At 37.1% G+C, this 12,935-nt stretch overlaps 1 protein-coding gene across 4 annotated transcripts in view; it reads right to left on the bottom strand.

Annotated features, from left to right (window-relative positions):
• Positions 1-9,377: 9,377 nt before the first annotated feature.
• The window catches only part of SLC35F5 (solute carrier family 35 member F5), a 45,027-nt gene continuing 41,469 nt past the window's right edge, over positions 9,378-12,935 (bottom strand). For 3 of the 4 annotated variants that reach the window (XM_015562509.1, XM_006761596.2, XM_015562508.1), the window contains 2 exons: positions 12,500-12,593; positions 9,378-10,281 (listed from right to left, as the gene is read on the bottom strand). In XM_015562509.1, coding sequence (XP_015417995.1) covers positions 12,518-12,593 — 76 coding nt within the window. In that variant the 3' untranslated portion in view covers positions 9,378-10,281; positions 12,500-12,517. The remainder of the gene's footprint in view (positions 10,282-12,499; positions 12,594-12,935) is intronic. The other variant, XM_015562507.1, reaches the window with a different exon arrangement.

Below are 12,935 nucleotides of genomic sequence, written 5' to 3'. Positions count from 1 at the left end.
CAGGACTTGAAATGAGAAATAGTTTCAGACAGGTATACTTAAAAATGCATCTAAGGTAAAGTGTCAAAAAAAAGTTTAATGAGTTGAAAATTCACATTCACATAAGCACACCCAAGATTGAGTGGTTTCTCAACACTATCCAAGAACATAGGGCTAATACTACAGTTCTGAATTACATGCACCCAAAAGGAGAGGTCTCGCAGCTCTGCCCTACTTTAATTGTTGAAGTGCTTCCATGCCCTTGGTTGAACTTCTGGGATTTTTTCAGGTCTGGCTGATGCTGTCGGTCAAGGTCACTCTTCTTTTCCTCTCCATCACGTTTACAGAACTTTCATAATTGGTGCTGTTAAAGCACCTGACCACATTTCACACTGCTCGCTGAGGACCTTTCTGTGTTCTTTCTTTCCCAATGCTCACACGGTTTATAGTCCCCCTCATGGGCCTATTTGCATTCTTTTTGGATATTTGCCAGAAATGTTTCCTGGTAGTTCCAGGAAGTGATAGCTGCTCCCTCATTACAGCAATTTTAAAATGCACCCACCTGTTTTCAGGACTCACCATCTTGATTAGGTTTCAGGTCTTCCTGGGATTCAAGACACTAAGAGATGGTGCAGTAGCTGGTCATTTAACAAAAGCATGTTACCTGCTATTTTCTGTTGAAGGTAGAGTGGCTTACCTATCAAGGCTTTTTCCTTACTATGAAAACAGTATCCACTGCATATTTTAAGTGTCCTCAGCAGGTGATTTGGGTCAATGTGGCTAGATTTGATTGTAGGTGTTTCTTTTCAGTGCCAATTAAAACCAAATACTGTGGTGGTCAGCGCGATTCAAATGGGGCTGCTCAGACAAGAAGAAGGCCTGTGTGGCCCAAAGAAGATATTGCCACTTAAGAATGTCATGCCGAGGACCTCGCCAAGATGGTTGTACAGAAGGCGCATGACTTTCCCTCCCTCTTGGGACACACCAAATATACAGCCACACATGAATCAATTCCTTGTGAGTGAAATCCGGAACTAGTTGAGTGACCTCTACACTCAATATGCCCTGCACATTACTGTGGGAAGCCACCGCTTTCCAATACTATCATGAGAGTGCACCAAGGAAGGCCGATGAACCTTGAGCGTTAGCAGGGCTGACGCTAAGCACCGATTGTTCGTGCTGAGATAGTGGTGGCTCGAAGCAATTTCCTGACCTGATAGCCTCCAAGTAAATGTTTACTGGATCTTTACTGATCTTTACTAACCTTAAAGATGGTCTGTCTGCTATCTGTTTGCCGTGCTTTACTGAGGGCAAGATGTGTATCTAAAACTGAATAAAAAGCGGATAAGCCCAGGTCTCGGTGTGTCTCTTCAAGAAAGAGGCTCCACTGGCCCCCAATGCCTTCTAAATTCATGTTTCTTGTATAGCATTTTCATTTGTGTGTTGGCCCCTCCTTCAGATCCTGAACCCCGCCTCGAAGGTCACAGCACATTATGATTAAGAAAATACACCAAAATGAGTAGGAAGGGCTGAGATACACTCTCACCACAAACCCCACGCCCAGCATAGCACCTTATAATCAGGAGGGAACCCCAAACTCCAAGCTTGCCCCTGGGGAGCAAAGCATTTGGACCACACATATAGTGCCCCAACTTTTACGGCTGCTACATAAGGTACAGGCCCACAGTCCCCGGCCTCTGACATCCAACAGGTCTCAGCATTCAGGAGTCTCACAGGACATGCTAAACAAGGCAGCAGTGTACGAAAATCAGGTGTGTTTCTAAACACTAACAATAAAATCCTGCAAATAAAAATTAGGAAAACAATTCCATTTACAATAGCATCAAAAATAACATATTTAGAAGTAAATTTAACCAAAGAGGTGGATGACCTGTTCACTAAAAACTGTAAGATAATGATTAAAGGAATTGAAGAAGACACAAATAAATTAAAATATATTCTGTATTCATGGATTGGAAGAATTAATTTTCCACACTGCCCCAAATGACCTACTGACTCAATGCAATTTCTATCAAAATTCCAATGCATTCTTCTCAGAAATAGAAAGAAAAAAAAATCCTAAAATTCCTGTGGAACCACAAGAGACTCCAAATAGCCAAAGCAATCTTGCACAAGAACAGCAAAGCTAGAAGCATCACATTTCCTGATTTCAAACAATATTACAAAGCTACAGTAATCAAAACAGCATGTATTGGCATAAAAACACTCACATAGATCATGAAACAGAATGCAGCCCAGAAATAAATCCACACACACATGGTAAACTAATTTTTGGCAAAGGTACCCAGAATACAGAATAGGGAAAGGATAGTCTCCTCCATCAGTGCTGTTGGGAAAACTGGACATCCACACACAGAAGAATAAAATCCACCACTATCTTACAATACTCAAAAATTCAACCCTTGCCCTAACCGGTTTGGCTCAGTGGATAGAGCACCGGCCTGCGGACTCAAGGGTCCCAGGTTCAATTCCGGTTGAGGGCATGTACCTTGGTTGCTGGCACATACCCAGTAGGGAGTGTGCAGGAGGCAGCTGATCTGTTTCTCTCTCATCAATGTTTCTAACTCTCTATCCCTCTCCCTTCCTCTCTGTAAAAAATCAAAATATATTTTTTAAAAAGTTCAACTCAAAATCGATTAAGGACTTGAACATAAGACCTGAAACTGCAAAACACTAAAAGAAAACATGGGAATTGAAATGGGTCTAGACAATGACTTTTTGGGTTGACACCAAAAGCAAAAACAAACAAGTGGGACTACATCAAACTAAAAAGCTTCTGCACAGCAAAGGAAACCTTAACAAAATATAAGTGCATCTGAGAAAATGTGTGCAAACCATATTTCCAATTAGAAGTTAATATTCAAAATACATAAGGAACTAATACAACTCAACAGTCAAAACAAAACAAAACAACCTGATTTAAATACAGGCAAAGGACCTGAACAAACATTTTTCCAAAAGAGATGTATAAATGGGTATATGAAAGATGTTCAACATCACTAATCATCAGGGAAATGCAAACTGAAACCACAATGAATTTTCCCCTCACACCTGTTAGGATGACTATTACTGAAAAGACAGAAGATAAATGCTGATGGCGTGGCTCCGTGGTTGTCAACCTATGAACCAGGAAGTCGAGGTTCCATTCCCAGTCAGGGCACATGCCTGGGTTTGGGGCTCAATCCCCAGTGTGGGGCATGCAGGAGGTAGCCGATCAGTGATTCTCTCTCATCATTGATGTTTCTCTCTCCCTCTCCCTTCCTCTCTGAAATCAATAAAAATATATATATTTTTTTAAAGATGAAAGCTGGTGAGTATGTGTAGAAAAGACTTTTGGTGGGAATGTAAACTGATATAGCCACTGTGAAAAACAGTAAGGAGGTTTCTCAAGAAATTAAACATTCTGTATAATTATCATATAAATCAACAATGTCACTTACATATCTAGAGAAATAAAATCACTACTTCAAAGAGATATCTGTACTCCCATGTTCATTGCAACATTTGCAATAGCCAATGTATGAAAGCAACTTAAATGTCTGTTGATGGATCAATTAAGATTGTATGTGTGTGTGTGTGTGTGTGTGTGTATTATTCAGACTTAAAAAGGAAGGCTGAAAAAAAAAAAGGAAGGCAGTCCTGCCATTTGTCATAGATGAACCTAAAGAGCATTATGCTAAGTGAAATAAACCAGACAGAAGAAAGACAATTACTGTATGCTATCACTTATGTGTGGGAAATAAAAATAAAGTCAAACTCACAGAAATAGAGAATTAAGGGCTGGGAAGTGGGGGAAATAAGTAGAAGTTGGTAAGAGGTACACACTTTCATTTATAAAATGAATAAGTTCTAAGGATCTAAAGTATAGCATGGTGGGTATAGTTGATAATACTTTATTGTATAATTGAAATTTGAGGAGAGTAGATCTTAAAAGTTCTCACACACAAAAAGGGTTAGTGTGTGAGGTGATGGTCATGTTAATTCATTTGATGGTGAGAATCCTTTCACAATGAATACAAATATCAAATCACCACATTATACAATTTAAATGTTACAATTTATTTCTTCAATTACACCTCAATAGAGCTGAAAAATAAAAATACATATTTGTTAATTCTTATTTCTTGCTAATAACTGGTTTATGGCCTTAGGAAGGAAAATTCGGGTCAACAATCTAGAGGCTAATTGGTATGAATAATCTGGTTCCTCGCTTAACCTCCATGAAGAACCCTAGCATTCCGCTTCAGGGGAAAGCGCATACCAGGTAAGACTCAGCATCCTGAGCAAGAGCCCCCAACCTGTTGGCCAGAAATCTTCCTTTAAGCACGCATATGGGTCTAGTGCAAAGAACAAGCAATTGGTCCAGAATGGGTGAGATTTGTCAGGCTGAGCTGTCAGAAACAGGTATACTGGGGTGGTCAGATGGTCATATAACTTTTTATCTAAACTATGACAGTTTTGAGTGAAAGGAGGCACTATTAATAATTATACTAGGAAGCAGATGTAAACTGGGACTGTCCTTAACAAACTGGGACACATGGTCACCCTAATTCTGTCACTAGATAGTCTGTAGAGATGCTTCCAGTGGTAAAACAGTGACCCTATAATTTGTGAACTGGTTTACACTTTTTTCTCTAAAGGTGAGGGATGACGTAAGATTAAGTGACTTTTCTAAGTAATTAGGTAGATGAAGTTCTAAATAAAGTTTTGAGAACACTAATTCCTTAAGGTTTTTCTATCTTTCATGAGTCATTTAAGAAATTGCTTCCTCTTTCCCAACACTTCCATGACTGTAGTATCCTGAATGCTTTAGCTCTTTTCCTGTTAGGCACTACACATGCTTTTCATGTTCTATTTTCATGTTTGATTTTTAAAAAGCAATACTGTTGCTCACATTTCCCACTAGCCCTGTTTGGGGGAGAGAAGGAACAAGGAAAGGAGGGAGTGGGAAGTAGTAGAGGAGGGATACGAATGAGAAATGAAGTCCAGGGCAGGCATTTCCTCCAAATCCTCTTTCTGGAGTGGACCTGAGACAAAGCCAATGATGCTTCCAGAGTATTTCTTGTACTGTCATCTTTATCTGTTGATTCTACTCCTTAAGGATATGCGTTCTCTACACAACCTGGCCTCCCAGTGCAAGCCAGCTCCTCAGTGCCTGGGCCAGGTCTGGGCCTGTGGACTCTGGCTCCCTGACACCTACAGGCCACACTTCCCAAGCTCCTGGGGCCTCTGGCTTCCAGTCAGGTGTTGCCAACCGGAGTCAATGACAGAAGGAAGAGAAGCCAGAGTACTGCTTTGCCATCAGCTGCATCACCTCTAAGACCCTGCTCTTCTCTGCTACAGTTCGGCTTCCTTTGCATGACCCTGGCCTTGAGTTTTGCCCCACCTCCTTCCTTTGTCCAATTAGCCTTGGGATAGTACTGGCTTCCTGCTGTTACTAATTTCTGAGTGACCTCAGTCTTTTGCCTGTCCTCTCAGCTCTTTTAACACTGAGCAATCGTTTTAAATTCGCGTATAAATCCTCAAGTAGTTTTTCTTTTCTTGGTAGAACCCTGACTGCTACAATCCTCAGTAAAAGAGTGAGCTATTCCAACTTAGAGGAAAACTCGTTGGAGTGGCCTTATCACAAAATGGAATATGGATCTCCTCCAGGAAACCTTCCCAAGAATACATTATTCCAGAACTTCACCTTTTACATTGGCTTTAGACTTTAACATGCGGAAGATGCAACTCACTGAGCGTGTTTGGTCTCTCAAAACTGACCATGTTGTTCACAGGAAGATCTAACTTATCAGGTACCTGAGATACATCTTAGACATCGAGGCATGAAAGAATGAGTGAAAATGTTTTAATAAAGAAAACTAGAAATCAAATACTGGCTTGTACAAAGATGGATCTTGGCTTGTGTATTTTTACTGAGATTAGGAAATACTATAATAGAATATGCAAATGATTTTACACAAACAATGCATTAAAGTAAATCATGCATATTTTACATTAGGTTCTTCATAGTATAAATTTCCCAGATTACATAGTATATGAATAAGCAATTGTCTCCAAAAAATGGGTTTTGACCCCAAATTATAACAGAATTAGTAACATTCGCAGAAATTAAAATTAATTTCATGTTTAAATTTTAAATACTCCAGGGTCTGAAATATTTTTTTATTAAATAGATGGAGGAATAAAATTTCAGGTTTAGTAACAAACTTGAGGTAAAAATCTGCATTAAATTATCCACACCAAGGAGACTATATCTAAGACTGTTTCCTTAATTTATAATAAATATTTCATCTTTCCCTTACCTCTGGCCTTCTGGGTCTGATACTGGAGCTTTTATATAAAATGATTTCTATACTATTCCTTCTTTGAGAGTGTTTGCACACGGGGTTGATTACTCAACATAGACCCATCAGATAAAGTTTCAATGCTGCAACTTGGTCAGAATGATGCCCTCTCATTTTATGTAAACACTAGAGGCCTGGTACATGAATTTGTGCACGTGGGGTCCCTTGGCCTGGCCAGCGATGGGGGCCGATTGGGGCCAGTCAGCTGTGGGGGAGGGACTGCGGGAGGTTGGCTGTGGGAGTGCACTGACCATCAGGGGGCAGCTCCTGCATTAAGTGTCTTCCCCCTGGTGGTCAGTGCACATCATAGCTACCTGCTGGTTGTCCAGTCACTTAGGCTTTTATATATATAGATACAAAACAAAGCATGCTGATATTAGATAAATTCGGCTTTAATTCACTAGCCAAAGGAGATTAAGAATATACTATAAAGTGTTAATATAGGAAATATCTCAGTACACAAACTATGAAACACTGTATTATAAATTTTGGTACAGATGCATGAGGTTAATACCATAAAAAGAAGGAAATGTGGGTCTAACTATTGTAACTCTAAAAAGGTACCTGTTATCTAAATGGAAGTTTGGATACTTAACAAACATTACAGGAGAACTTCAAATTCTGTAAACTGAAACGCTCATGTATGTCATGTCATTGTTAAAAAACCAGCACACAATATGTTAGCTATATAAGTTAAATCTACAGATATCACAGATAATATTCATCTGTTATTTCTGTGAATTTTTCCTAAAATAGTATTTAGTAATAAAGAATATCTCAAAAGCAGAGAGAAATGAAGCAGGATTACAACTGGAAATACTTAAAATAACATTTTATTTATTTGCTGGTATGATTATGAAAAAAGAAACAACATTTCTAATTAATTCCTAGTTTATTGTCTTTAAATTGTGTTTCTTCAACCAGCACACAGAGAATTTGTGCTAGACCTGACCACAGTGCATTATGAAAAACCTTGGCTTCCACTGAAGTCATATTCCGCAACCCCAACTTGGGCTCTGCATGACTGATTGCAAAGGGAGCATTAACATTCTTCCTGAAACAAGCCTCACACCTTTGAGAATATCCACATTTAACCCATGAGCTCACATCTATAGCAACAATGAACTTTATTCATCAGCTTTCAGAGGGGAAATTGGTTTACTCTATAATTAAGTCAGGCTGATAGAAGCCAATATTTCAATTTTTTAAAAAAATCAAAATTTACTTAAAAGAATAAAAATGGGTGCATTACATACATCTAAATAGCCTTTCTAAGCTCCAAAAAGCATTCATCTAAGAAATTCCAAGGCTGCCTTTTCTTTCAGTTTTTAGTAGAGATTCTAATGTTTAGTAACAGAAAGTCTTTGAGAAAACAGCGAACTTCCTTCAGTCAAGGGAATAATTCGAAGCATTATATAATAATGAGATTTAAATTATGTATGCGAAGAAAAGAAGACTGCAATGAGGTATTAGACTCTCTCTTTGTATCTTCAGATTCAGAAAACCATAAACATGAGCCAACACTGCTCAAAGAGGATGCAATCTCCCCAGCATTTCCAGAGGCCTGCCAGGTGGCTGCTATGATCCTAGGGCTTGATGCCTACATTTCTGGGAAATCACAGAGTGCAAGTACTCCATCACACTTTATCTCGAGAAGATGAACCCTTAACTACAAAGTGCAGGAAGTTGTCCTCAGTTGCTGCTCACTCTAGGTACAGTAACCAAATACAAAATCAGTCAGATAAATAAAACATGAGAGGAAAAACAATAGGTGGGCAAGCAAACAGCAGTAATTCTTACTTCAGTTAAGCAATTTAATGGTGCTTCCTTCTACAGTTGTTCTTCGATAATAAACCAGCTGAGCAGCTGCCTACCAGAAGTCCTCCTCAAGATCTATCCAGCACGTTACAGAAGGCTTAATACTCCCCGAATCCTGAGTGAGAACACGCGATCTGTAAGACGTGAACATAGGCCACATGAAGAACCAAAAATTCTAAGTTCAACCTCTTCTCCTACCTAAATAAATTAAAATTTAAATGTTACTTCCAGTTTCAACTACTTACCCTCTAAACTGCTGAAGGTATTGGTGAACTGTCAAACAGCAAAAACAAAAAGCAGAGGTGGCTAGATAATAAACTTCAATCAAAACTAGTCTTTGAGTGATTGAAATGTTACTTCACTAAGTTCTTTTTAGGAGAAAATTCCTTAGAAGTCCTCACTCTTTACATGCCTTAACCTTGTGTCAAGCTAACAAAATCAGTATTACTTTTAGCTTAACAGGAATTATTGGTGGTACCAAACAGGAAAGCAGTCATCTGTTTTTAAAATGTGATATCATACACAATCTTAAATTAATATGAGTTCTCAGAACAGGCAGAAAGAGGGTTAAACTTCATTATAGACTCATGGTAACACTAAAGCACTTTTAAGAACAGAGTGGATCCAGAGACATGGAAGCATGGAACAGATTGAGAAATCTCAGAGGAAGATGTGGGAAGGTGGGTGGGTGGGAGTGATCAACCAAAGAACTTGTACGCATATATGCATAACCCATGGATACAGATAAGTGGTGAAGGCGGGGGGGGGGCGGGGCACGGAGCAGGGCAGGCTAAAGGGGTCAATTGGGGGAAAAGGGGACATATGTAGTATGTTCAACAATAAAGATTTTTTTAAAAAGAATGTGAATAACACAAACTGAAGCTAAACATAGCAAAGGGAATTTTTTAAATAGTGATAAGAAATTTTGCAGAGTAATGAACTTGAAAAGCCTGGATGAATCCTGAGACATACATTCATTCCCAATGTCTACAGTGACGAGAATCCAGGAACAGTTGCACAATATGGATACATAAGACCTAAGTATAGGAGTTAAAATTAGGAGGATTTTATAATTAATTTAAACTTGGTAGATTTATTTTAAATGTAATTTAATAAGAATTTCTTGCCTTCCTTCTCTGGTATTTTATCCATTAAAAATTATTTTTTTTAAAAACCTAGAATTATATAAAGAAGAGGCATCCAGTTCCATAGTAATGTGACACATTTTTATGTGAAAAAAAAATCAGAAACCAACTGATAGATCTATAATACACACATATATATAAACACTTTATTTTCATAATACTCTTTTATCACTTCAATTTAAGTCATTCCACTATGAAAATGTCTTAATTGAAGAGAGAATATTTCTTCAAAACTCTAAATTAAACAGAGCTTTATCAATTAAATTTACAGCAATACAGGCTTTAGAAATACATGATTCTTCATTTTACAATATTTCCCCTTTAAAAATTTGTCATGGTTTGTCACAGATTTAAAATACAAGGCACCTAATGCTATGAAAGGATAACACAGTATATGTAGTGTAAGTGAACCAGACCTTTTCTCAAATATTCTTTCTGAAGTCTAACCAAATTTGTGTAAATATATTTGTCACATAAATTAAACATTTTTTGTGTTAATTTGCAATATTCTACAAAACTCAGAAATATAATCTGTACCTATTATAGGCAGCTTAATTTAGCATTTTACCTATACAAACATTGATCTATATACTAAACGATTTCTTGGAAACATTTTCATAATACAGTCCAGCATTTAACAAATAATAGGTGAAGATAAAATCTCCAGACATTAGGATTTTATCCCTTGATTAGTTCAGATTATTTCATCGGCTGAATTCCTTGAGATGTGTAAGGCAGGTGGTCCTTTAGACAGACTGTGGACTGAAACTTCCTATAACTGTGGTGACGTGTACACAGCTATATAGCAAAGAACTTCATTATGAAAATGAAGAACACCAATATGAGGAAAATATATTTTAGAGTTCCAAAGAACTGAAAATGTTATTTTTCAGAGTAGGCACTGAAACATTTTTCTCCAAAACCTTGCCAGAGATTGTCTCTTCGCTTATATATAATGTTCCATTGTCAAGCTGAAAATAAAAGCAAACACAAAATCATTAGATAACAGCTATCATAGCTTTAATTTTCTATAGTTTATATTTTAAAAAGCAAATTATCTTAACATTGAAATATACATCAAACACAATCTATGTAGTATATATAATTGGATATATGAACTTGAGGTGAGTCCTGAGAACACATGTAATTGAGTTCTATAGCAGTGTCAAAGGCTGACACCCAGCACTACTTAAAGATCATGTAATAAGTTTAATCATGGTGTATTCCACCATTACCCGAATTGAGACAGACTCCTGCCCAACCTGTTCTACTTTATTGCTTTATTGTAGCCCATTTTCTTTTGTCTTCACTTTCTCCCCTTTATCCAGCTCTCACTTCCATAAATATCGAAACTTAAGTGTGAATACGGGGATAATGCACAGCATACTAGGGAGGGAAAATGTATGTCATAGCAATAAAAAGCTTTAAAGAATAACTACATGTATTTTTTTAATTTAAAGATGGCAAATAAACACATATTAGTTCTACTCTGTCCCTAAAAATCTCAGTAAAAAGACAATAAAGGAACTTTTTAAAAGGAATAAACCATGTGGACAAAGAGCAGAGCAGAGACAAGAAAATAGTGGCTAACTCTTAGCTAGCAGTAGAGAAATTGACCAGTTATTTCTCTAAAATGAAGACACGACTAAAAACAAGCAGACTGGTGCAAATTTTATAGAAAAAGCAGTTAGAAAACAGATGCCCTCCTTTTATTTTTCACAGTTGGTGCCTCCCAAAAGGGGCTTATTCCTAAAAGAAGAAGTAGTAACAGAGGGTCTCTGGATTGGGGAAATGCCAAGCACAAACCTATATGGCTCAGATAAAAGCAACATTTGTATAGTCATAACAATGTAAAAGTTGACTAGAGATCTACACAAAATTATGTAATAATGATACTGGGTTGATAAGAAGGAAGGAGTGATATAGTGTTGGCAAATAGGCAAGTGGGGTGAGAACAGAGGAGGGAGGCACTTGAAAGTAACCCATCCTCATTTACCATAGTGGGAAAATCAACTGAATATGCCTAAAACTGAGAAAGCAAGAAACAGAAGTATAGTCATGGTACTTTAGAGTGCCAGGGAGGAAAATACCAAAGACTCCACTAAGAGTTTAAAGTGATTCCTGAGAATGGGAAAAGAGTGAACACAGGATAGACAGTGCAGAGCAGGGAGAGCTCCTTTGTGTAAGATGTCATGTAGAACTCGAACCCTTTTGAACTACGGGCACGTATAACCATCATAACAAAAAGAAAATGACCAATCACAGAAAAACACAAAACCAAGACAATTAGCTTGTATATGAATTTACCATGAGGAATTTACTTAAGTTTCAAGGTCCGTGTGATTACAAGGAATTGACAGGAGTTGCTCCATGTTCTATGTGAGGAGGGGAACCCCCAGTTGCAATTAGGATACATTTCAATCTCAGCTGCCTAAAGTTATCTCAGAAAAAAGAACCTGCATGCCCAGAATTTCAGTAACTTATTATGATCTCTCATTCTAAATAATCACTTTTGTACCGGACAAAGACATATGTCAGATATATTTTAAACATTCATTCAGCAAAATATAAAATGTAATGTACTTTTTCATTCATATAAGAAATATAAAAGATAATATTTCTTAAAATTTTTAAAAACTGGGGAAATGTTCTTCAAACATTGTTAAATGAAAAAGCAGAGAATCAGGATACATACGGGGCCAGTTATAATAACACATGCATAACAAAAAGACTGAATACATATCCAAGTATTGCATTTTTTCTGAATGTTATACTTAGAGAAAAAACATGTTTCTAAAGTATATCATAGGTAAAATGATGATGGTGGACATGAATAAAAGTAACAGTTAAAACTTGGAATCACTTAGTTTGAGTCAGGCACTAATACTGTATGTACTTTAAACTTATGAAGTTTAAACTTATGTTTAATACTCCCTTAATAATGAGGGAATTTCTATTATAACTCCGTTTCCACAAATAAGAAAACTGAGGCACAGAGAGGTTAGGAACCTTGTTTTAAGGTCACAGAGCTAGTACATGGTGAAGCTGGAAATGAAACCCAGGCAGTTTAACTCCATTAGCCTCTTGGTTGTATAGCCTCTCAAACAACTAATTACGAAAATTCAATTTTGTATATAAGCAATACAAGAATTAGAATTAGTCAACACTAAGGCCAGCTAACATACAAACCTGGACGACTGACAACAGCTAGCTTGCTCCATCCTCCTGAGCAACACTGTGCATAGGAATAAGACTCTCACACTGTTCACTGTCTTCTGAAACCCTTTTAAAAAAAGGCAACAGTTAAGGAAAGCTTTAGAGCTAAAAGGAACCCTTAAAAATGATCCATAGAGATGGCTGAAGCTGTGTGGTCAGAACTAAGACTAGGGCAAAATTTCTCAACAACTTGTCTCAAGTTCTTTCTATAATAGAATATGAAAGCTTTCTCTCTGTTTAAAAAAATTGAAAAAAATTTTGAAGCAATGTTATATTTTATTATGAATTTTATTAAAACCAATAAGAGTTCTCTACATTTAAATGTGTTATAGCAAAACAGTAAGAACTTTAGTTTTACCTGTAAATCAAAACATTTTTTAAAAGTAGTTGTGAAGAAACTATCTTATAA

Source organism: Myotis davidii, unplaced genomic scaffold (assembly GCF_000327345.1).
Source record: "Myotis davidii unplaced genomic scaffold, ASM32734v1 scaffold897, whole genome shotgun sequence".
Taxonomy (NCBI): domain Eukaryota; kingdom Metazoa; phylum Chordata; class Mammalia; order Chiroptera; family Vespertilionidae; genus Myotis; species Myotis davidii.
This window is presented reverse-complemented; position numbering and strand designations above follow the sequence as displayed.